The following is a 26,530-nucleotide window of genomic DNA, read 5'->3' on the forward strand; positions in this document are numbered from 1 at the left end:
CCTGGCATCGAAATGGGCCAGGCCAAAGCACCACAATACTCAACTATAAATTGAGAGCATGGTCATAGACAAATGCTGTCATGATCCAAAAGACTAGGACCCTGCTGGGGTTAGGAAGACTAACTTGGCCTCAGGACTGTGGTCTGGAATATATAGTGAGATGTCCTCAGGAAGAACCAAACTTTAAGTCTGATATATCTCTTACTGTGCTCATACAGAATGACATTGCTAGAAATATTAGAAGTAAATTTACTATAATTATTTAAGCAGATTACTAGCTCACACCCTGACACACCCTTGTTTGGACTCCACCCTTGAGTGGATCTCCTTAGATGAGATTTCCTTAGATGAGATTTTGTTAATCTCCTCAAGAAATGATCTTACTCTTCTTTGTTGATTTGTTAATGTTCAACCCACCTTTGTGCTACTGCCCTATGTCATCTGCTATATAAACTAAGACAGTGGGGGCATTGATGAGAGACAGAAGAAGACAGGGGAGACAGAAGAAGAAGACAGAAGAGACAGAGAAGGAGACACACGAGAGGACACAGGAGAAGAACAGAGAAGGGCCAGATCCACAGATCCAGATAGAGCAGATAGAGATCCAGAGCCGGAGAGAAGCAGAGAGAGAGAGAGAGAGAGAGAGAGAGAGAATGAAATAAACTGATCGACCAACAAGTTTGGCCTTCTTCCTTCTGTTGCCTGCTCTTGACCAATAGCCACACACAACAGTGCTCTCCAGAGCACTGAACATGGGCCGTGAGACAGAGCCGCCCGGAGAGCCCTCGAGTGCACACGCCCTTCGGTGTGCCTTAGTTTTTTACACATAGGGGCCTAGGAAATAGCTCAAGTGATGGGGCACATGTCTGCTAGCAGTGCCATGTGGTCTGTTGGCCCCTGACATTTCCTTCTTTCAGGCTTTCAGCACCAAATTTTCAGGCTTGAATTGATAGAAGTCCCCCTCCTGCTGTCTGTAGCCCCTCTTTAAAAAGTTAATCAAGCCACTGACCCACAGTTCAGTTCGGGTCACATTTCTTTTTTCCAGGTCCCGTCAGTTTAAGTGTTCTCCCTTACCACACTGGCAGAAGATTGTGCCATTTTGTTGTTCTTGTTTTGTTTTTAGTACTGGGGATTAAGTCTTAAGTCTCATGTACACAAGGCATGAACTTTACTGTGAAAAGTTATTTTTAGGGGTAGGTACTTCTCTCCCTGGCCTTGTAAAAAATTCAGGAAACTTAACTAGCATCCCACACAGACTTTGGGTAGCTCATAACGCACACAAAAGTTTCAGCTCATGCAGCAGCCTCCCATTCTTTAAAATTTTTTTTGTTTTGTTTTTGGGCCACACACAGTGGTACTCAGGCTTTACTCCTGGCTCTACACTCACGGATCCTGGTGGGCTCAGGGGGTCTGTATGCGGAACCACAAATCAAACCTGGGTCTTCTGTGTGCAAGCAAGTGCCCTACCCTCTGTTCTCTCTCTCCGGACCTGCCTCCTGCCCTTCTTTCAGATCCTACAGTTTCTTCTCATTCTTTATGATCCAGCTTTTATTCTGCCTTTTCATCCTCAGACCAACCAAACAGCTTATTGACAATTTTTAAAAATTGAATCACCATGAGATATACTATATATAAAAAGTTGTTCACGATCAAGTCTCAGTCATACAATGTTCTAACACCCATTCCTTCACCAGCACACATTTCCCTCCACCAGTGTCCCCAGTTTCCCTTCCACGGGCCTTTCCCCACCCCACACCCACAGTCGGCTTCCTAGGCAGACACTCTGCCCAACCCCTCATTTTTCTTCTTGGCACTGTGGTTTGTAATACTGTTCCTGGAAGGGTTTAATGTATCTCACTTTGCCTCCTTTTATACTCAGTTTGTGTCCGGAATGATCATTTCCAACTATCATTGTCGTAGTGGTCCCTTCTCTGTCCAAACTGTTCTCCTTCCCCTTGGTGACAAGCTTTTACACTGGGCCAGTCCTCCTGTCCCTTGTTTCTACTGCCTTTGTTTCCAGATTCTGGCTATTGTGAGCAATGCTGCAATGAACATAGGAGTGCAGATGGCTTTCCTTTCTGTTTTTGGTCCATACTGGGGTATATTCCCAGGAATATACCCCTGCTTTGGGCCCCTTTTGTTAGTCATTTTCCAGTTTTGCAGTCAAGTTACTTATGTGGGTCCTTTTTCCTTCCTGATGAATGCTTGCAATAACAGTGAACACCCCTCTTAACACCATTTTTGCTATATCCTATATGTTCTGATAGATAGTATTCTCATTCTCGTTTGTTTCCATGAAAATTTCAATTTCCCCTTAACTTCTCTGACCCACTGGTTGTTCAGTCACTGTCACTGTCACTGTCATCCTGTTGCTCATCAATTCGCTTGAGCGGGCACCAGTAATGTCTCCATCGTGAGACTTGTCGTTACTGTTTTTGGCATATTGAATACGCCACAGATGGCTTGCCAGGCTCTGCCATGTGGGTGAGATACTCTCGGTAGCTTGCCGGGCTCTCAGAGAGAGGTGGAGGAATCAAACCCGTAATGAGCTATTTAATTTCCAGGTGTTTGAGTTGTTTCTCCATTTCTGTTTGTGATTAACTTCTACTTGAAGTGCATCATGGTCTGAGAAGATAGTTGATATGATTTGCTCTTGACTTTTGAAGGTATGTTTTGTGTCCTAGCATGTGGTCTGTCTTAGAGAATGCCCCATGTACATTGGAGAAGAATGTGGTGTATTCAGCCTTTTGAGGATGAAAGGATATATATATATATATATATATATACACACACACACACACACACAAACAGACACACACATATAGGGCCCCTCTCTTCTATTTCATCCCACAGATAAAGTATTTCCTTGCTGAACTTTTGTCTAGTTGATCTATAAAGCAGTGACAAAGTGGTGTTGAAATCTCAAGTTACTATTGTGCTGCTATCTCTGGCTTTCTTCAAGTCTATTAGTTGTCTTAAGTATTTTGCTGATCTGTCATTAGGTGCATATACGTTTAGAAGTGTGAGTTCTTCCTGATGTACTGATTTCTTGATCATTAAGAAATGACCTTTGCTGGGGGCTGGAGCAATAGCACAGCGGGTAGGGCATTTGCCTTGCACGCGGCTGACCCAGGTTCGATTCCCAGCATCCCATATGGTCCCCTGAGCACCGCCAGGAGTGATTCCTGAGTGCAGAGCCAGGTGTAACCCCTATGCATCGCCAGGTGTGACCCAAAAAGCAAACAAACAAACAAAAAAACCGACCTTTGCTATCTCTTATAACCTTCTTCAGCTTGAAGTCTATGTTGTCTGAGAGTAGCATGGTCAAATCGGATTTTTTGAGGGGTTTGTTTGCTTGAAGAATTGTTTTTCCAGCTTTTGACTTTGAGTCTATATTTGCTCTTACTGTTCAAATGTATTTCTTGCAGGCAGCAGAGTGTTGGATTCAATTTTTTTATCCATCCTGCCACTCTGTGGCTCTTAGTTGGTGCATTTAGCCCATTGCTATTGAGAGAAATTATTGCTATAGGGTTTTGTGCCATCTTTCTGCAGGAGTTTGGCATGTTTGTGGGGCTTGTCTTTTCCTAAAGTAACTCGTTTAGTTCTTCTTTTAACAATGGTTTTTGAGTCTCTGAAGTTACCGAATTGTTATCTGTGAAGTTGTGTATTGTACCTTCAAATCTGAATGAGAATCTGACTGAGTAAAATATTCTTGGTGAGGCATTCATTTAATTGAGTTTTTTTTTTCACTATATTCCACCACTGTCTTTGGGCCCAGAGGTTTTCATCTGATAATTGTACTGTAAATCTTAAGGATGCATTTTGTAAGTAATTTCCTTCTTTGATGTTGCTTCTTTCAGTACTCTATCTCTGTCTATGGTTCTCATCATTCTGATTAATATGTCTAGGAGTATTTTTATTTAGATTTCTTTGAGCTGTACCCTTTGGGCCTCCTGGATCTGTATGCATGCACTTTTCAGCTCTGGGAACTTCTCAGCAATGATGGCTTTGACTGTTGCTTATGATTCTTTTGTTGTTCCTCTGGAATCATCCCAAAATTCTCTTGTGACCTGTTGGTTTGTTTTGAGGCTCTTTTCCATCTTCTGCTGTTGTATGGAAATTTTCTGCACCTTATCTTGGAACTCACTGGTTCTGTCCTTAGCAGCTGTTCTTATGCTACTGAGGCTCTCCAGTGAGTTTTTCATTCCATCTACCAGGTTTTTCAGATCTGCTGTCTCTGTTTGTATTTTACTCACTTTTGCTCACACATCCTCTTGTTTTTCATTAGCTATGTATTCCATTGTTTCTTTGAACTCCTTATATATCTTCAATAATTCCATTCTAAACTCCTTATCAGAAAGGTTTTATAGCTCATTTTTACTAGTTAAGTCATCCAGGCTAGCATCTTCACTCACTAATCTGGTGAGTTTCTGTGTTTCTTTACCATTGTGACCTTTATAGTTTGGAGTTGTTTCCTGTGTTTTATTTTTATGGTTAGGTGCCTGCAGTTCAGATGCTTTTGTATGTTTACGGTGAGCTAAGGAGAGGTGAGGAAATGATTGGCTGTGGAGCAAAGCAGAGCAGCCATGCTCTTTGCGGGCAGGGTGCAATCCTGACCTGGTGGGCAAAATGGCACTCCTGAGTACAATCCAGAGCCCCGGATGCTTGACCTTCCTTCAGTTTACATAGTCAGTTATTATTGAGAACAACTTGATGGAACATTCTTCCTTTAACAGAAACCTGGATTTTCCTAGAAAGAATAAAAGTTTTTTTGAGTGCTTGCTGATCAGTCTGTGATCTTAAACCATTTCCCAGTGGATGTCTGTAATCATAAATATTAGTTATGTGGAGCTTACTATATAAATCAGTATCTGTGTATGCATGTTGTTATTGTCATATTAGTTATAGAAGCTTGTTCTCCAATACTTCATCCCTACTGAATATGAATATAGATATTTATTCCCTGGCAATGATTCTGATGGTTCATTTTGTGTTAAAAGCCCCATTGCAGTGAGAATCATGAATGATCAATTGATGTTCCTGGAACGAGCATTCATCGACCCCCTTGGCTTACCAGGGAGACAGTTCTACAGGTAAGGAAGCAACAGATGTGCCACTGAAGTCTGAAATGATTGGGGGCATGGAAGCTGAATATGTACAGAAAGATAAAATGGTGGATTAGATCTAAAAGTTATCTAATATTAGAAAAATCTTGTTATGTTATTCATTACATTGCTACCCATATAAATGGGAAATTGTCATGAAAAAAAATACCCTAGGGACTGGAGTGATAGTACAGCAGGGAGGTCCCTTGCTTTGCATGTAACCTGACTTGGGTTCAATCCTCAGCACCCCATATGGTCTCCCAAGCCCACTAGGAGCAATCCCTAAGTGCAGAGCCAGGAATAAGCTCCAAGCACCACCCTTTTTTTTTTTATATTTTTATTTTAGCACCATGTGGAAAGTTACAAAGTTCTCAGGTTTATGTATCAGTTATACAATATTCAAACACCATCCCTTCACCAGTGCCCACATTCCACCACCAAAATCCCCAGTATACCCCGCACCCACGCCCCCCACCCCTAACTGTATAACTGATGAATTTCACTTCATTTTCTCTTTACCTTGATTACGTTCCATATTTCAACACAAAACTCACTATTGTTGTTGGAGTTTCCCCCCAAGAAAGACAGCCCTACTGAGGAAGCATTTGATAATTAGTTTTCCATTAAAAGACTGTATGTTTTCAGTTTCTAGAAAAGGTCGCGCGGCCGCTAATGTGGCCGTGTGGTTCGAATGTGTCCCAGTCCCGCATCTGGGAGCTGTGTTAGTTGCTGCTCAGTGTTGCCGGGGCTCCATCTGGAGAAGATGTGCTGGCTGTACCTCCTCTGTCTGGATCCCCGGTGTTGCTGGCCCCGATTCGGGTCCAGATCATTGTCCGGGCCACATTGCTCACCAGAACGCCTAGCTGCTTCTCTGTTGAATGTGGCAAAATGGCGCCGAGGGTGGGTCGAGGGCGTGACTTCCGGTGGCCGGGACCACTTGGAGGCTGGGCTGGTGCTGCCCCACTCCAGTGCCCCCCACCCCGAAGCTCGGATGTGTCCCAGTCCCACATCTGGGAGCCATGTTAGTTGCTGCTCAGTGTTGCTGGGGCTCCATCTGGAGAAGGTGTGCTGGCTGTACCTCCTCCATCTGGATCCCCGGTGTTGCTGGCCCCGATTCGGGTCCGGAGCATTGTCCGGGTCGCGTTCCTCACCAGAACGCCTAGCTGCTTCTGTGTTGAATGTGGCAAGATGGCGCTGAGCAAGCACCACCCTTTTTGTAACAAAATCTAAGAATGTGAAAGTCTATATAATTTTACCATCTACACAGATCCTTTCTGTAAATTCTCAGAGGAGCAGTCATCCAGTGATGGGAAATTTAATGTATCATGTTCCCTCCATTCCACTTACAAAGGGTCTATTTCAGGGGGGCCAGAGAGATAGTACAGTGGGTAAGGTGTTTGCCTTGTACATGTCCATTTGGGATTGATCCCCAGTATCCCAAATGGTCACCTGAGCTCACCAGGAATGATTCCTGAGCACAGTCAGGAATAAGCCCAGAGCATGGCATGTGTAGCCAGTCTCCATGTTCCCATCACCCAAAAAAGGTCCTGTTTCCATGTCCCGCATCATCTTAAAAAGGTCCACTTCAAGAAAGAAATCTTCATAATGCCCATTTACCTGTTTTAAAATTCAGGGCCATGACTGGTGGCATGAGTAGATTCTAAGTTTATTTATTTACAATCCATAATACATCCTTAAATGAGGGAAAGATTTTCTCTAGTCTGGGAGGCAGGAGGATTTCCTGTTACATCTCTAGGACCCCCCTGCACCTTAACAACCCCCGTAGGGTCATCGACATATAACTTGCACACTGCTACCACTCTGTGCTTTTCTTGAACCTTCCTGTGTGCAGTTAGTATGGAGAGGAAAACTAAAAGTGCATCATAGTCCCACCTTCTGGAAAACAGAAGACTCCTAAATATCAGCCTGTTTATCCTTTAACATCAAAGTCAACTAGTCTATGGCACACATCCAAAAGAACAAAAGCAACCAGTGTTGGTGTGGATGTGGGGAGAAAGGGACCCTTCTACTCTGTTGTTGGGAATGCAACTGGTTCAGCCCTTTTGGAAAGCAGTATGAACGCTTCTCAAAAAATTAGAAATTGAGCTTCCATTTGACTCAGCAAATGGTATACCACTCAGAAGTGGTATACTTCTGGCAATATATCCCAGAGAGGCAAAAAAAATTAGTAGAAGTGACATTTGCACTTGTATGTTCATTGCAGCACTGAACATACTATTACAATAGCCAGAATCTGGAAAAATGACTGGTTAAAGAAACTTTGGTACACCTGCACAATGGAATACTATGCAGCTGTCAGAAAAGATGAAGTCCTGAACTTTGCATATAAGTGAATTAACATGGAAAGTATCATGCTAAATGAAATGAGTCAGAAAGAGAGAGACAGACATAGAAAGATTGCACTCATGTGTGGAATATAAAGTAACAGAATGGGAGACTAACACCCAATAATAGTAGAGATAAATATCAGGAGGTTTGCTCCATGGCTTGGAAGCAGCCTCACATGCTGGGGGAAAAGGCAGCTCAGAGAGAGAAGGGAACACCAAGTAAAGTGTGGTTGGAGAACCCACTCAGGATGGGAGATGTGTGCTGAAAGTAGACTATAGATCAAACATGATGGTCACTCAATACCTCTATTGCAAATCACAACACCCAAAAGGAGAGAGAGAACAAAAGGGAATTCCCTGCCACAGAGGTGGGGTGGGATGGGGGGAAATGGGGTGGGGGTGGGAGGGATACTAGGATCATTGGTGGTGGAGAATGGGCACTGGTGGAGGGATGGGTACTCGAGCATTATATGACTGAAACACAAGCACAGAAGTGTGTGAATCTGTAACTGTACCTTTCGGTGATTCACTAATAAAAAATTTTTAAAAAAATCAAAGTCAACTAGTCTAAATAGGAAGGAGCCTCTCTACTTCCAGTATGGCAGCAAAGGCTCTGCTCATCAAACTGAAAAATTGTGATATACAGTATTACAGAATAAAATAGCTATTTTCCATCAACCATACCTGAAGACATGTAATATTGCAGTTTATAATATAAAGAACTATCTTGTATTCTCCTGTGTAATCACTGGGCGGCTAGGGAAACCCACGGCTCTCTCTCAAAGACTGCATTCAGTGGTGTCACGCCGCTCCCCCACCCAGGATGGCCAATGGTCAGACGAAGAAGGAAACGAGGACCAGGCTGGTTTGTGATCAGTTGCCATTTTTTCCATTCTCCCCATGCGCCTACTCCTGCATTCTTCCCCTACATTCTTCTCCCCCTGTCCCTCCTACTAATCGCTCCACACTCTGACTCTTGCCCTGATTTCTCTCTCATCTCTCACCAACTCCCCAGCATTGGGGGTAGCACAAGCAGCATATCAAAAGCCTTTCTGATCTCCAATCAGGCTCAAAGGCGGAGATACCACCTAGGGATTTGTAAAAAATTACAAAGGCGCATGTGCTCATGGGAAGGGGAGATGATGTGTGTGTCGTATTGTGTTGTCCGCAGGCTCTAGGGGACGTTCTCTCTCACACACGCACTGCTCACATTCGGTGTTCTTGAGCCGCTGTGTATGGACTGGATCAGGATGGCTCCTCCTTGTGTTCTGCTGTGTGTGCTGCGGTGCTCTCTTCTGTCTGTCTTCCTATCTTCATCTCTGTCTCTGTAGTCTCTCTTCTGGTCTCTTCCAACCTCTCTCTGTCTCTGTCTCTGCTTCTGTGTCTTCTCTCTTGCCTCTGTCTTCTCTCTGATTCTTCTTACTGTGTCTTCCTCTGTCTGTGTCCTACTGCCCCTTCTTCTGTCTCTGCTGTCTCCTTCGCTTCTGTGTCTTCCCTTGCTTCTGTGTTTCTAATTCCTTCAACAGCAAACCTTTCTCTCTACCATTGTCTCCAGTTTCCCTTTTGCCCCCAGCCTGCTATTAGGCTAGGCACTTTATATCTACTTTCAGCTTTCCCTCTTCTCCACCAATGTCATATTGTACCCTTTCCTGACCTATTCACCCTCCACTCCCCAGTTGCAAGCTCCATACTCTAAACTAGTTCTCTTACTCATTTCTGTTGCCTTTGGGCATTTGTTATTTCCACACTATGTTTCTTTATATCTTGCCTATAAGAGGGATCATTCTGTTTCTGTACCTCTCCCTCTAGTTAACTTCACTCATCTTGATACTGTCCAGATCCATCCTTGTAGTTTAAACTGCGTGATTGCATTCTGTCTTGTGACTGAGTAGTGTTCCATTGTGTATACATACCATAGTTTCTTTATCTAATCATTTGTTCTTGGGCACTGGGATTGTTTACAGATTTTGGCTATTATGAACAGTGCTGCAGTGAACATAGGAGTGCAAATGTCTTTTCTGCATTGTGCTTTTGGGCCCCTGGAGTGTATAACAAGAAGTGGAATTGCTAGGTTGTATGGAAGCTGAGTTCCTAGTTTTTTTTTTTTTTTTTTTTTGCTTTTTGGGTCACACCCAGCGATGCTCAGGGGTTACTCCTGGCTTTGCACTCAGGAATTACTCCTGGCAGTGCTTGGGGGACCATATGGGATGCCGGGGATCGAACCCAGGTCGGCCGCGTGCAAAGCAAATGCCCTACCCGCTGTGCTATTGCTCCGGCCCCTGAGTTCCTAGTTTTTTGAGGAATGACCATATTCTTTTCCAAAAAGGCGAGACCAGTGGACATTCCTACCAGTAGTGTAAATGATGATTCATTTCCCCTTTCATCCATCCCAACAGTGGTTGCTTGTAGGCAGAGATTTTGCAGTGAGGTTATTAATGAATGATTGTAAAAATCCTCAAAGACTATATTTATATGTAAAATTAAGAACAATAGGGGCTGGAGAGATAGTACAGTGGGTAAGGCTGCTTGCCCTGCACACTCCTGACATAGATTTGATCACTGGCATTCCATATGCTCCCCCAAGAGCCACCAGGAGTCATTCTTGAGTGCAGAGCAGGAGTAAATTCTGAGCATCACTGGGTGTGCCCCCCAAAATAAACCAGCCCCCCCAAACAAACAATAGGTTATGATGTAGATAAATCTAAATGGTTAACTATTTCTCCCTGATCATTTATAGTGTATATTAAGTTCCATATTGTATAATACAATAGATTTATATCTTGAACAAGCTCTAGGATTTGACTGCTGCTCCTAATCTTGCTATTTGTCTAATAAAATATGTACCTTTTAGGAAGGCAGGATTTCACCCTTTTATTGACAGAGACTAGCATGTTCTGAGCTACTAGTAAATGGCATATATTCCTTCTAGATTATAAAGCATCTTTGTGGGCAACCTATCTATGAACACTTTACATTTGTGGAATGATCTTTATTATTCTTACCATTTATAGTATTTAGGATGCAATTTTTTTGGGGGTCACACCCAGCGGTGCACAGGGGTTACTCCTGGCTCATGCACTCAGGAATCACTCCTGGCAGTGCTCCGGGAACCATATGGGATGCTGGGAATCGAACCCGGTTGGCCACGTGCAAGGCAAACGCCCTATCCGCTGTGCTATTGCTCCAGCCCCTAGGATGCAATTTTAAAAATATACGTATATATTTTCCTTTTGGGTCACACCCAGCACTGCACAACGGTTTCTCCTGGCTCTGCACTCAGGAATTACTCCTGGTGGTGCTCCGGGGACCATATGGGATGCTGGGAATCAAACCCGAGTCGGCCGCGTGCAAGGCAAATGCCCTACCCACTGCTATTCTCCACCCCCTTAAAATATTTTAAAATAATTTTTAATTAATGAATCACCATGAGGTACAGTTGCAAACTTTCATGCTTGCGTTTCTGTCATACAGTGATTAAGTACCCATCCCTTCACCATTGCCCATTCACCACCACCAATGGTTCCAGCATCTGTCCCACCACCCTCACCCCATCCCCTCCACCGCACACTGCCTCATGGCAGGGCATTCCCTTTTGCTCTCTCTCTCTCCTTTTGGGTGTTGTGGTTTGCAATAGAGGTATTAAGTGGCCATCATGTTCAGGTTATATTCTACTTTCAGCACGCATCTCCAATCCTGAGCAAGCCCTCCTAGCACCGTTTATTTGGTGTTCCCTTCTCTATCTGAGCTGCCTTTTCTTCCAGCATGTGAGTCTGGCTTCCAAGCTGTGGAGCAATCCTCCTGGTACTTATCCCTACTATTCTTGGGTGTTAGTCTTCCATTCTCTTACTTTATATTCCACAAATAAGTGCAGTCTTTCTATTTCTGTCCCTCTCTTTCTGATTCGTTTCACTTAACATGATACTTTTCATGTTGATCCACATATACAAATTTCATGACTTCATCTTTTTAACAGCTGCATAGTATTCCATTGTGTAGATGTACCAAAGTTTCTTTGACCAGTCATCTGTTCTCGGGCACTCGGTTTTTTTCCAGGTTCTGGCTATTGTAAATAGTGCTACAATGAAAACATAGAAGTGCAGATGTCATTTCTACTATATATTTTTCGCCTTTCTGGGATATATTCCCAGAAGTGGTATTGCTGGGTCAAATGAGAGCTCAATTTCTAAGGTTTTGAGAAGCGTCCATATTGTTTTCCAAAAGGGCTTACCCAGTCGGCATTCCCACTGACTGGGAATGAGAGCCCCTTTCTCCCCACATCCACGCCAACACTGGTTGCTTTTGTCCTTTTGGCTGTGGGCCAGTCTTTGTGGTGTGAGATGGTATCTCATTATAGTTTTGATCTGCATCTCCCTGTTGATTAGTGATGAAGAGCAATTTTTCATGTGCCTTTTGGCCATTCGGATTTCTTATTTGATAAAGTTTCTATTCACTTCATTGCCCCATTTTCTGATGGGGTTGGGTGTTTTCTTCTTGTGGAGTTCCACGAGTGCCTTGTAAATCCTTGATTTCAACCCCTTATCAGATGGGTATTGGGTGAATATCTTTCCCATTCTGTAGGTTGTCTTCGTATTCTGGTCACTGTCTCTCTCTTTTTTTTCTTTTTGGGTCATACCTGGCGGTGTACAGGGGTTACTTCTGGCTCTTCGGTCAGAAATTACTCCTGGCGGTGCTCGGGGACCATATGGGATGCTGGGAATCAAACTCGGGTTGGCCGCGTGCAAGGCAAATGCCCTACCCGCTGTGTTATTGCTCCAGCCCCGTCACTGTATCTTTTGAGGTGCAGAAGCTTCTCAGTTTAAGATAGTCCCTTTTTTTTAAAAAAAAATCTATTTCCACTTGCTTGGTTAGTGGAGTGTCATCTTTAAGCTTCAATATCATGGAGGGATTTGCCAGTTTTGTTTTTGATGTACCTGTTGGATTCTGGTCTGATGTTGAGGTCTTTAATCCATTTTGATCTGACTTTTATGCATGGTGTTAGGGAGAGATCTGAGCCCATTTGTTTGCATGTACTGTCCAGTTTTGCCAGCACCATTTGTTAAAGAGGTTTTCCTTGCTTGACTTCACATTTTTTGCTCCCTTATTGAATATTAGATGATCATATATTTGAGCTGTGTTTAAGGATATTCCATCCTGTTCCATTGGTCTGTGACTCTGCCTTTGTTCCAGTACCATGCTGTTTTAATTATTATCACTTTGTAGTAGAGTTTGAGGTTGGAAAAGGTGATGCCTCCCATCTTCTTTTCCCCCAGAATTGCTTTAGCTATTCGTGGGGGTTTGTTGTTCCATATGAATTTCAGGAGTGTTTGATCCATTTATTTGAAGAATGTCATAGGATCACATTGAATCTGTATAATGCTTTGGGGAGTATTGCCATTTTGACAATGTTAATCCTCCCAATCCATGAGCAGGGGAAATGTTTTCATTTCCTCGTGGCCTCTTTAATTTTGAGAAGTAGGGTTTTGTAGTTTTCTTTGTACAGGTCTTTTACCTCCTTAGTTTAGCTGATTCCAAGGTACTTGATTTTCTGAGGCATGACTGTGAACGGGATTGCTTTTTTCATGTCACTTTCTTATCTCATTATTTGTGTATAGTAAAGCCATAGACTTTTGGGTATTTCTTTTATAGCCTGCGACTTTACTATACAAATCTATTGTTTCTAGGAGTTTCTTGGTAGAGGTTTTAAGGTTCTTTAAATATAGTATCATATCATCTGTGTATTCGAGAGCTTGATTTCTTTCTTTCCTATCTGGATGCCCTTGATATCTTTTTCTTGCCTAACCACTATTGCAAGTACTTCCAGTACTATATTGAACAGAAATGGTGAGAGTGGGCATCCTTTTCTTGTTCCTAATCTTAGAGGGAAGGCTATTAGTTTTTCCCCATTGAGGATAACACTTGCCATAGGTTTGTGGTAGATGGCTTTGACTATATTGAGGAAAGTTCCTTCAATACTCATTTTAGTGAGATTTTTCATCATAAATGGGTGCTGGATCTTGTCAAATACTTTCTCTGCATCTATTTATATGTTCTCTGGTTTTTATCTTTTCTTTATTGATATGATGGATTATCTTGATTGATTTCTGGATGTTAAACCATCCTTGCATCCCTGGGATGAATCTCACTGGGTCGTGGTATGTGATGTTTTTTTTTTCTTTTCTTTTTTCTTTTTGGGTCACACCCAGCGATGCACAGGGGTTACTCCTGGCTCTTCACGTAGGAATTACTCATGGCAGTGCTCGGGGGACCATATTGGATGCTGGGATTTGAACCTGGGTCGGCCGCGTACAAGGCAAACACCCTACCCACTGTGCTATCACTCCAGCCCCCAGTATATGATGTTTTTGATGAGTTATTGGATTCTATTTGCTAAATATTTTGTTGAGGACCTTTGCATCCATGTTCATCAGGGATATCCCCCTGTAGTGTTCTTTTTTGTGGTGTCTTTGTTTTCTTTTGGTATTTGGGAGATATGTGCCTCATAGAAACTGTTTGGGAGGGTTTCTGTTTCTTCAACTTCCTGGAAGAGCTTGAGAAGAACTGGCAATAGGTCCTCTGTAAATGTTTGGAGGAATTCACTTGTGAATCCATCTGTACCTGGGCTTTAGTATTTGGGAAGACTTTTGATTACAGTTTCAATTTCCTTGATAGTAATAGGTCTATTCAGGCTTTCCAAATCTTCTTGGTTCGGCCTTTGGAGATGATAGGAATCCAGGAATTTATCCATTTCTTCTAGGTTCTCTTATTTTGTGGCATATGGACTTTCAAAGTAGTCTCTGAAGAGCTTTTGAATTTCTTTGGTTTCTGTTGTGATTCTCCCCTTTTCATATCTGATTCAGTTTATTAGGGTTCTGTTTCACTCTTTCTTTGTGAGTCTTGCTAGTGGTTTATCAATCTTGTTTATTTTCTCTAAGAACTAGCTCTTGGTTTTATTGATCTTTTGGATTGTTTTTTGGCTTTCCATGTCGTTAATTTCTGCTCTAAGTTTTGTTATTTCTTTCCTTCTGCCCGGTTTGGGCTCCTTTTGTTGGTACTTTTCTAAGATCTTGAGCTGTGAAGTGAAGTTATTTATGTCGGCCCTTTCTTCTTTCCTGAGGAATGCTTGCAGAGCTATAAATTTTCCCCTTCACGCGGATTTTGCTGTATCACATAAGTTCTGGTAACTCCTGCCTTCATTTTCATTTGTTTCCATGTATCTTTTGATTTCTTCCTTGATTTTCTTCCTGAGCCACTTATTGTTCAACATTGAGTCATTTAATTTACAGGTGTTTGATTTGGTTCTCCACATCTGTGCGTGATTAACTTCTATCTTCAGTGCATCATGGTCTGAAAAGATAGTTGATACAATTTCTATCTTCCTGATTCTACTGAGGGTGTTTTGTGACCCAGCACATGGTCTATTTGGAAAGTGTTCCGTTTGCACTGGAGAAGAATGTGTATTCTTTCTTTTTGGGATGTAAAGCTCTGTGTAGATCTATTAGCCCTCTGTATTCTATTTCTTCCTTCACGACCAGTGTTTCCTTGCTGAGTTTTATTCTTGTTGATCTATTTAGAGGTGACAAGGCAGTATTGAAGTCTCCAAATACTATTGTGCTGCTAGCAATGTCCTCCTTAAAAATCTGTTTTTTAAGTAAGAAGTTTTTTTAAAGTATTTAGCTGGTCCCTCATTAGGTGTGTATACGTTTAGGAGTATGATTTTTTCCTGCTATATATATCCCTTGATTAATAAAAATGGCCTTCACTGTCCCTTCATTCTTTTTTCAACCTGAAGTCTATATTGTTGGGTATTAGCATTGCCACCCTGGCTTTTTTGAAGGAGTTGTTTGCTTACAGGATTGTTTTCCATCCTTTGACTTTGAGTCTGTGTTTGCTCTGACTGTTCAGATGTGTTTCTTGTAGGCGGCAGAAAGTTGGGTTCAGTTTCTGAATCCATTTTGCCACTCTGTGTCTCTTGATTGGTGCATTTAGACCACTGACACTGAGGGAGATTATTGTCATGGGGTTTTGTGCTATCTTTCTGTAGGGGTTTGTTGTGCTTGTAGGGGTTTCTCTTGTCTTACAGTAGCCCCATAGTCCTTCTTTTAAGTTTAGGTTTTTAATCTATGAAGTTCCTGAGCTGTTGATTATCCATGAAATACTGTATCATTCCTTGGAGTTTAAGTGAGAGTTGAACTGGATAAAGAATTCTTGATGAGGCGTTCATTTCATTGTTTTTTTTCTCTATATCCCACCATTGTCTTTGCACCTGGAGGGTTTCCTCTGATAGGTCTGCTGTAAATCTAAGGGGTGCTCTTTTGTATGTGATTTCCTTCTTTGACCTTGCTACTTGTAGTATTGTGTCTCTGTCCGTGGCACCCATCATTCTGACTATGATGTGCCTTGGAGTGTTTTTTTATATTAGGGTCTCTTTTAGCTAGCACCCTTCGGGCTCTTTGGATCTGGATTCTTGCATTCTCCAGCTCTGGGAACTTTTTGGCAATGATATCTTTAACTGTGGCTTTTTTGGGAGGTTGCCTCCCTGTCCTTCTGGCACTCCGATGATTTTAATGTTGTCCGTCTTGAGTTCGTCCCCTAGGACTCCGATTTACCCTAGAGCTCTTTTGAGGTCTTTTCCCATTTTTTGTTGTTGCCTGTAAGCTTTCTCAGTTCATCTTCAAGCTCAGTGATTCTGTCTTTGGCTGTAGCCATTCTACTGTTGAGGGCACCTACTGAGTTTTTATTTATTTATTTATTTATTTATTTTAACTTTTTATTAAATCACCATGTGGAAGGTTACAAAGTTCTCAGGTTTATATGTCAGTTATACAATATTCAAACACCCATCCCTTCACCAGTGCCCATATTCCACCACCAAAAACCCCAGTATACCCCCCGCCCCCACCCCCTACACCCTACTGTATAACTAATGAATTTCACTTCATTTTTTCTTTACCTTGATTACATTCCATAATTCAACACAAAACTCACTATAGTTGTTGGGGTTTCCACCCAAGAGAGACAGACCTACTACCTTTGATAATTAGTTTTTCATTGCTGGAAATGAAGAGATATGTAGCCACTGCTACAAGTACATAACTCTCTCTTTTGTTTTTCCTTTTTCCTTTTCCCATTTTTTTCTTTTTCCCTCTCATTCCCCTTCCCGCGCGCCTCATAGTATGGTATACGCCATGCTGCGTTGGCCAGCGTGGGCTTTTGCTTAGTTCACAGTCCAGAGAGGTGGCTGCTACATTAATAACCTTCAATATTTCAACAAAAACTTACTGTTATTATTTGGAGTTTCCCCCCCAAGTCAGACCTATTCAAAAGGAACCATTTCACATTGCTGACAATTATAAATGTTAAGTCGCGTGGACGTGGAAGAGTCCGCGCGGTTTTGGATTTCTGTATAAAGTCCAGGGAAAATTCTGCCAGAAATCGCATAGCACAGCTCACAGTCCCAGTGCATTGCTATAAGAAGTCTCTGGAATCAAAGTCTTTAGGCGCAGAGGGTCCGCTTCACGCTCAGCGGCTCCGGATTTATCTGGGCCGAGGGTGTGCCGGTTACACCCCCTTCCCATGAGTTCCTGGGAGCCCCAAAAGTAAAAACCGAATACCTCTGGGTTTGGAGTCTCAGAAGATGGCGCCTGCCACGTGGGTGCTGCCAGCCCGCCGCTTTCCATGCAGGAAGACAGGGTGGGGAGGAAAAAAATCCACCCCCTGGCAGTACAGAGTTGTAGCCCAGTTCGCAGTCCCAGTGCATTGCTATCGGATGCTGTGCTGGATGCCTGAATGTGTTAGATCTCTGGAATCAAAGTCTTTAGGCGCAGAGGGTCCGATTCATGCTCAGCGGCTCCGGATTTATCTGGGCCGAGGGCGTACTGAGTTTTTATTTAATCTACCAAATTCTTTATTTGTGAAAGTTCTGTTTGCAGCTTTCTTATATCTGCTCTCATTTCTTCCTGTATTTTGTTGGCTGTCCATTCCACTGTTTCTTTCATGTCCTCTTTTAATTTATTCGATGTCCATTCCAGCGTTTCTTTGAATTCATTGAACATCTTTAACATTTTATCTTTGAATTCTTTATCAGAGAGATCGTATTTGTGGGTAACCCCTTTCAGGCTTCTGGACACTTTTCATTATCCTTCCCTCGTGGTGGGGATTTGCACTGTTTCTTCATGTTGTTGTGGTAGTATGGAGGTGGGACCTTCCAGTTTACTATCAGTATTCCCCTCTCTCTGCGAGAAAGGATTCTGGGTGAGCTCAGTTGGTGGTGGTTACCTTTTCCCCCTCTAGAGTTCCATCTTCCTCTCAGGTGCTCCTCTGTGGCTCATGTGAGGCTTCTAGTGAAGCTTCAGAGGATGTATTCTTTTTATATTGGACTTGTACAGTTTCTTGTGTCCACCGGTATTATGGTGCAGTTGGAATAGGCTGGTGAACCATTGGCCTAATGTGTTAGATATGGCCAGGATTTTCTCCACAGAGTTAGGTGAATGGAGATTGAGATGTGAGTCCAGAGTTCTGGGAAAGGGGAAAAAACTTTTGCCCCACAGGAGGCAATGCCCCCTGATGTGGAGGACACGTCCCCTGGTGAGGAGGCCACAACCCAGCCTGGGCTGCATGGTCACCCACCTGCAGGACAAGCTGGTAGCTTTGGGACGGCGGGAACTTGGGGCTGGAAGCCGGTTCCAGACAGTAGGAATGTAATTTTTTTTTCAATTTTCATACATTTTATTTTCATAAAGTAGTTCACAATAGTTCATTACAGATAATATTCAAACACCCACCCAACCAGCAAGCATCTTCCGACCACAATAAGAGGGAAGTTTGTAAAGCTTGTTGATTTCATTCTGGGGCCCTTTAAACCCTTAGAGAATACAAGCAAGTTTGTTAAACCCAAACACATGTGTTCTGCTTTAGGTACATCAATGGGTAGAGTATAAGAGGTTACACAACTGCATTTGCGGCCGCGCTCCAGAAAATACTGTGTCACTCTCTTCTGGGAGTTTTGTTTTGTAGTCTCTGGATCTTGGCTGTTGATGAAATTACATGGCATGGGAGGGGGGCAATTTGTGGGTGTGACTGCCAAGCTACTGGAAAACTGGAGATCTGGGTGGGTGGAGGAAGCCCAGACCTGATCCGAGCAGGCTAGATCTCAGCCCCATGGGTCCTGAATACCTGGGTTCCTCTGCTGGTTCCTTCATGCATGAGGCTTGTCTGAATGTGTGGAGGATGGCCTTGAGTGTGGCTGAGGCTGGGTTCTTCTTGGGGTGGGGAGGAAAACTCAACCTGCCCCCCGCTCCGAGGGGGCCCGGTGAAGACAGCCTGCAATAGGGGCAGGAGATTCTGACAGAAATGCAAAATTTTTAATATCTCTAAAGCGTGCAAGTCTATAAGTCCACAGTGATGATGTGATGACAATTGTTGCACACAATTTATCAGAATACACTAACTAGGGGCTGGAGCAGTAGTATGGTAGATAGGGCATTTGCCTTGCACTTGGGTTTGATTACCAAAATTCTTGTGGTTTTCTGAGTAATTCCTGAATACAGTAATTCCTGAATACAGTAATTCCTGACTGTATTCAGGAATTACTCCTGAGCCTTGCTGGGTTGTGGCCTGAGGGGGATTAAAAAAAAAAGAAGAATATGCCAAATTCCAAGTACTTGTATTGTAAAATGATTCATGAGACATGTCTTAATAAATACACATTGTCATCTCTTTGTTTAATCTTTTATCATTTCATGAGGATCTCTGTCAATGACTATAGGAGTCATCTTAGAAGAAATGGCACATTTTTCTATGTGCCATTAGAAAAAAGCACATAAATCAAGAAAAATTTTGTTTAATATATTTACTTAATACATATTTATATATAAATATGTATAGATAAGGGAGGATTAGGGTGGGGCCAGCTAATGTAGATAAGGATTAGGGTGGGGCCAGCTACTGTAGATAAGGGAGGAGTAGGGAGGGGGCCAGCTACTGTAGATAAGGGAGGAGTTGGAAGGTTCACCCGACCTCAATGGCTCACTGCCTCATTGTAGCAAGGCGGTGGCCACAGTGCCAACTTGTGAAGAGCGAACCAATAGGTGTTGCCCAGAAATGCAGGTAGGTGCAGTGCTGGACTCCTTGCATCGACTGTGTCTATCTGGCCAGTACTTCTGTACGTGAGCAGCACGTCATGCACAAAGTGTGTGGCGTGTTCGTTAGTGTGCAGATAGTTACAACATGCCACCTGCACGGCAGAGCCTGGCAAGATGGCTTATTTGATATGCCAAAAACAATAACAAAAATGGGCCTCGTTCCCCTGACCCTGGAAGAGCCCCCAGTGCAGCAGCATTGAGAAGGACAAACAAGGAGAGGCTGCTAAAATCTCAGGGCCGAACTAGGCTGCCAAAACAAAGAAGGACTAAATGACTGTCTGCACTTTTAAATTTTAATGCACATACACTGGCATCAGAAGCATCCACCGAGGACCTAACGGTCAAGTACAGAAGATCATGTATGACGCCATTGGATTGACCGAGATGAGAAGACATCGATCACATCACGCCGTTTTCGACACTGGAAAAGAACTGTTCCTTGGAACATGCAACAGTAGAGACATTGTTGGTGTTCGTGTCCTCATCATCATGAACTTGGCCATTTGCATTGATTCATTTGAATACCTAACAACCCGAATCAGACGCTTACTTTTGAATAGATGTTGCTCATTGCCAACAGTTTCCATCTTCGTCGTCTACACACCAACATTCAACTACGAGTAAGAAGAAATTAAGAAGTTCTGCATGGAGCTGGATCTTGTTGATAGCCATGTACACCTTCCCACATACCAAATCCTGCCGGATGGATATGTCATTCCCAGTGTTCTCCCTTCCAAAATCCGACATGCCGTATTGTCGGTAAAGAAGCATACAGCACCTGGTCCAGACAATGTCAGACCCAAACACCTGAAGAATCTGCTGCCAGTACTCATCAATACACTGGCTCGGCTCTTCACATGCTATCTGTCTGAATGCAAGGTTCTGTTCCAATGGAAAACCAGCAGGACTGTTCTGTTGTACAAGAAGGGAGACATCCACGACATCAGCAACTATTGCCCAATCTGCCTGTTTTCCGTCATCTACAAGTTATTCACTCAAATGATCCTGAATAGGACTGGCAGAACACTAGATAAAGGACATCTATGCAAGCAAGCCAGGTTCCGAAAAGGATTCAGCACGATCGACCATATCCACATGGTGACCAAGGTCATTGAGGTTTCGTGAGAGTTCAAGATGCCACTGTCTAGCATTCATTGATTTAAAGAAGGCCTTTGATTCTGTTGAGACTGAAGTGGTCATCAAAGCCCTATCCAAACAGGGCATTCAAACTCAGTACATCAGGATCCTCCATGAGTTGTATTACGGATTCAGCACCAGGATCTCACCATTCTACAAGGAAGTGATCATCAGCATAAAGAGAGGGGTTCTACAGGACATACCATTTCACCGAAACTCTTCAGTACCACCCTCGAGAACGTCATGCGACGACTGGAATGGAAAGGAATGGGAGTGAAGATAGATGGTCGGCAACTATACCACCTCCACTTCACTGATGACATCGTTCTAATAACACCAAATATCAGTGAAGCGGCTTGAATGCTGGCCAACTTCGACCATGAGTGTGGAAAGGTCGGACTGCAGCTGAACCTCATGAAGACAATGTTCATGAGAAATGGACTAGTTCCTGATGTTCCATTTGCTCTCAACATAACGAACATTTCTGAATGCAACAGTTATTTATACCTAGGTTGAGAACACAACATGATGAATAACCTGCCACCTGAGCTGCGCAGGAGGAAAAGAGCGGCATGTAACGCCTACAGGAGTGTTGAAGAAGTTAAGAGGATGAAGGACCTCCGGCTACGGGCACATCTTTTTTTTTTAAATTTATTTTAAATTAGTGAATCACCGTGAGGGTACAGTTACAGATTTATACACTTTTGTGCTCATGTTTCCCTCATACAAAGTTTGAGAACCCATCCCTTCACCAGTGCCCATTCTCCACCACTGGTAAACCCAGCATCCCTCCTACACTCCCCAATCCCATTTCTCCCCATGGGCACATCTTTTTGACTCCACTGTTCTTCCTGCACTAACATATGCCTCAGAGACCTGGGCCCTATGAGATCGCTATCCAGGTACCTCAAAGAGAAATCGAAAGAGCTATGCTTGGAATATCACGTTTCACTCAAGTGAGAGAAGGAATACAGAGTTCCCACCTCCGTTGACGATCAATAATCAGGGACACCGTCTCATTCGTAAAGGTGGGCAAGAGACGTAATGCCATTTAGAGATGACCACTGGACTAGAGAGCTGTTACCAACTGGATTCCACGGGATGTCAAAAGAACACCTGACCGCCCACCTATGAGATGGTCAGACTTCTTCGTCAAAACCTGAATGAGGGAGATGGGTGCTGAAAATAGGCTATAAATTGAACATGATGGCAACTCAATACCTCTATTGCAAACCACAACACCCAAATGGAGAGAGAGAACTAAAGGGAATGCCCTGCCACAGAGGCGGGGTGGAGTGGGGGGATGGGATTGGGGGATGGGACAGATGCTGGGACTATTGGTTGTGGAGAATTGGCACTGGTGAAGTGATGGGTTCTCGAGCATTGTATGACTGAAACACAAACACGAAAATATGTAAATTGTACCCTAACGGTGATTCACTGAAAAAAAAAAACACCCTGAACGAACGGTTTGAGGCTCTTTGTGTTCCTGGAGCGAGCAGACACCATTAGGCTACACTACCACGTGACAGGGACGAATGGAGACGTTACTGGCGCCCGCTTGAGCAAATCAATGAGCCACGGGATGACAAGTGATACAAGTGATAAATATTTATCTTTATCTTTATATATTATATATACACTTAGAGTTAAATAAAGTGTTATATATTTGTATATACACTCTTTTAATCTTATCCTTACTTTGTTTTTGTTAGACACATCATCTTTGCTCCAAGTAGCCACAACAAATATGCTGGAGAATCATTTCCTGGGATTTATGATGCTATGTTTGATATTGAAAATAAAGCAGACCCTCATTCAGCCTGGAAAGAAGTAAAGAAACACATTTCTATTGCAACGTTCACCATCCAAGCAGCTGCAGGAACTCTGAAAGAAATATAATAGGAGGCTTCTGCCAAAGGGTAGGCAATAAAAAGAGATTAATCCCTTTTTCTTTTTCGTAATTCATTAAGACAGCATTCTAAAAATCTTGCTTTTGTGTCATGTTTTGTTTTTAGATTTTCATTTTGTTCTCCCGAATAGAGGTTTTTGACTTTTTAAAAATTCCTAACTTCAGCACTAAAAATGTTAATTCAATAAAAAATGAATTGTAAGTGTGGCCACAAGAGTGAAAGAAATGGAAAATGCCCTAAAATGAAATACGGTAAAGAACCTGAACTCTACTGGTAGGAATAAAATGGTACAACCTTTTGGTAAAGAGTTTGGCAGCTTCTTACAAAGCAAAACATGTTGGGGTTGGAGACAGTACAGGGAATAAAGGATTTGTTTGAGCTGAGCCATGTTTTATCCTCAGCATTGTGTATGGTCCCACAAACACGCACAGAGCCAGGAGTGAGACCTGAACACCTCTGGAAGTGGCTTCAAACCCCAAAAAATTAACAAAGGAAATAAACATATGCATATTGACTCATAAAATATACTTCCTGAAATTAAGAGAAGCTAAGACATGACCATAAAAGATATTTTTGCTCATCATTGCAACAGCTCAGTGGAAACATCCATTCAGTTTATTTATGTTTGAATGGATACTGTGGTATAGCTTCACAGTGATTCTACTCAACAAGAAAACAAATTCCTAAGGTCTAGGAACAATGCTTACTCATGCTTTGCATGACCTGGGCCCTGAGTTCAATTTCCAGCACCAAATTATCTTCTAGAGCACACCCAGTTTTAGTGCTATAGACACTTGAGCACCACTGGGCCTGAGCCTGGGCTCAGCGGAGTAACACCAGAAGTGATCTTAAAGTTCCTGATTACTCTTTGGAATTCTCCCCCCCCCCCCGCCAAAGTCTGAATACAGCACAGAAGTGGGGATGGAAAAACTACACATACAGGGCACACTGATAGAAACTTAGGGCTTGAAGAGTCCATAGACAGGGATTCTCCAAAAGAAGGCTAGAGATCCAGAACACTTGGTGCAAAGAGCAGAGACCACCAGAAATGTGACCGGAATTAAAGGCTTAGGGATAGGGCATGGATTAGGATAAGGTTTGCCTATGGTCAAAGTTGAAAATGAAAGTATTAGGGTGAATGATAAAATTAGGGTAACTGGTAGGGTTAAGCTTATGCTAGGGTAAGGGTTAGTTATCATGGATAGAGTTAGGATTACAGTTCAGGTTAAGGTTAGGGTTTTGGTTTGTGTTGTCAGGTCCTGGCTAATCAACTCCAACAAACTGGAGTATGATCCCCCCAAGCCGCTGGACTTACTCCCTATAGGAGAGGAAGTGGGAAGGGCAGAAGCCTCTGCCCTGCCCCTTTGCGCACCACAGACTCCCTGCCACCACCGAGAAAGAACCACGCAGAGAGGGGAAAGCTGGAGGTCAGGCAGCTCTCATTTTATTATCTCTCACACAGGGTATTTATACATGAACTTCAGGGCAGCCTACATGCATATCGCGCACACCTGGTTATCATGTTCATCACGTATGCCTCGTCGAGCTTATTACAGATGTTAGCTAATGATTTATATTTCCCGCTGTCAAGGCTGGGTGTGTTAGCTCAGGAAAGTGATGACTGTCAGGTCCCTCATCCAGTTATCTCCTCAACCAGAGTGACTTTCTGGGTGGAGTGCTGGCACAAGGCCCTGGGTCTCTGTGAATAGAGCCTGCTCCTGTTTCTAGGGGCAGGGGATCTGGCCAGGATCTCAGGCTGGCTGCTGAGATCCCAACATTGTGTACATTCACAAGTAAATTGTGGGGGGCTGCTGCTGTGACATGGGTGTGTATTTGAGTTCGGTGGCCCAGAGCTGCCTCCCCACCTCTCCACCTCTGCAGGGCTTCCCAATGGAGAGACAGAGAGACAGGGGACCACAGTCTGACAGTGAAAATGGCCTGTTTAATGCAGAGCTGCTAGCATACTTATAGAACATCTGAAGGGGGGGGGTTGTTGAGGAAGGACATAGGTGTGTTGGTCATTTACATAGATAAACATTTGCAGAGGAAATTCTCTTGGGGAGATCAACTCAAGAAGACACTCTGTCTTCAAGGGACATCTGCATATGTTGGACACTTTTATCTTTCCCTCTAGTTGTATAAGTTATCAATACTTGCAGTTGTTTGGATAAACGCAGTAAGAGACAAAGATCCCAACACTTTGTTCTCTGGGATGAGAGCAAGCAAGGCTTTTAACACTTAGTTCTCTGGGCTTTGAGAGCAAGCAAGGCTTTTACCATAAATCTCAGACTAAGTCCTCAGGCCAGTTTAGCTTGTCCTTCCCCATGGGAGTCTTGTCTCTTAAATTGTAAGTTTGCATCAAGACCAGGCATTTATGCTTTCTAGAAAGTCCCATTTTGATGTAGCTTTGCCACTCGCCCCAGGTCCATCCTAGTCCCACAGTGGAACCTCCCTTTTGCGGTGTTAGGAACTACAGCAACTGAAGCCTGAGTCAAGTAATTATGACCAATTAATTATGTCCAGGAGCAGATTTATTTCAGAGTCAATGAATTCCTAAATATTAGGAGCACAGCATTAATGGTCTTTCTGTTTTTTTTTAATAAAAATTTTATTTTATTAAATCACCGTGTGGAAGATTACAATGCTTTCAGGCTTAGGTCTCAGTTATACAATGCTGAAACAACAATCCCTTCACCAGTGCCCATATACCACCACCACCAAAAAAAAAAAAACCCACACAGTACACCTCCCATCCCGCCCCCCCCACCCCCTACCTTGTAACTGATAAGTTTCATTTTACATTCTGTTTACTTTGGTTACATTCAATATTTCAACACAAACCTCACTATTGTTGTTAGGAGTACCCCACTAGATACAGACCTACTGTGAAGACAAATAAGGTCGTGCGGCCGCTACTGTGGCTGCGCGGTTTTGAATTTCTGTACTTTGACACAAAGTCCAGGGAGATTTCTTCCAGTTATTGGATCATTGCAGGCTTGAAAACCCAATCTGTGGTTGTCTTAATATGGCGGACACCACGCCCTTCATCCCCGGAGAGAAAGAGGCGAGAGAGAGAGAGAAATACCTTTCCCCTCCTGGGCGGGCACGGGGCCGAGGCTTAGTTCTCAGGCTGGAGACATTCTGCAAGGAGTTGCCCATGCCGAAAGAGGTTTTCTTGGTCTGGATTCACGCTTGTGCAGCTGCGGAGAGGCCGCACATGTGTGCGGCCCCCGGGATCACATCTCGGCGGTGGGAGGGGCCGGTGCCTCCCACCTTCCCAAGAGCACCCTCGTGTCCTTTTGCTGCAGTTTTTGTCGCAAATCCCATCTGTGGTCGTCTTAATATGGCGGACACCGCGCCCTTCATCCCCGGAGAGAGAGAGGCGAGAGAGAGAAATACCTTTCCCCTCCTGGGCGGGCACGGGGCTGAGGCTTAGTTCTCAGGCTGGAGACATTCTGCGAGGAGCTGCCCATGCCGAAAGAGGTTTTCTTGGTCTGGATTCACGCTTGTGCAGCTGCGGAGAGGCTGCACATGCGTGCGGCCCCCGGGATCACATCTCGGCGGTGGGAGAGGTCTTTCTGTTTTAATCAAAGAACTTTGCTCTATAGTAAAATATAAAAAGGGTATAGGGGAAATAGATAAGCAGGTACAAATCTACAGCACTTCAAATACAAAGCAGTACAAATAAAAGTTTAGAATTATCAGAAAGTTTTGGCTTACAAGTAATCAAGATTGACTTGGGGAACTGTGACAATGAGAGGTAAAATACAAGGGAAAGGTTAAAGATAAACTTTAAGTTAGGGATGTGTTAGGGTCTGGTGTTGATAATTTCCTCCTCTCCAAACCCGCACAAAGAATTCAGCCAGTGATGTAACACACAAGCGGAG

General features: G+C 43.3%; 1 protein-coding gene across 5 annotated transcripts in view; it reads left to right on the forward strand.

Annotated features, from left to right (window-relative positions):
* NAALAD2 (N-acetylated alpha-linked acidic dipeptidase 2) overlaps window positions 1-26,530 on the forward strand; it is a 132,662-nt gene that overhangs the window by 95,145 nt on the left and 10,987 nt on the right. For 3 of the 5 annotated variants that reach the window (XM_055129278.1, XM_055129276.1, XM_055129279.1), the window contains 2 exons: window positions 5,001-5,093; window positions 22,446-22,652. In XM_055129278.1, coding sequence (XP_054985253.1) covers window positions 5,001-5,093; window positions 22,446-22,632 — 280 coding nt within the window. In that variant the 3' untranslated portion in view covers window positions 22,633-22,652. The remainder of the gene's footprint in view (window positions 1-5,000; window positions 5,094-22,445; window positions 22,653-26,530) is intronic. The other 2 variants (XM_055129277.1, XM_055129280.1) reach the window with 2 other exon arrangements.

Source organism: Sorex araneus, chromosome 2, assembly GCF_027595985.1.
Source record: "Sorex araneus isolate mSorAra2 chromosome 2, mSorAra2.pri, whole genome shotgun sequence".
Taxonomy (NCBI): Eukaryota; Metazoa; Chordata; class Mammalia; order Eulipotyphla; family Soricidae; genus Sorex; species Sorex araneus.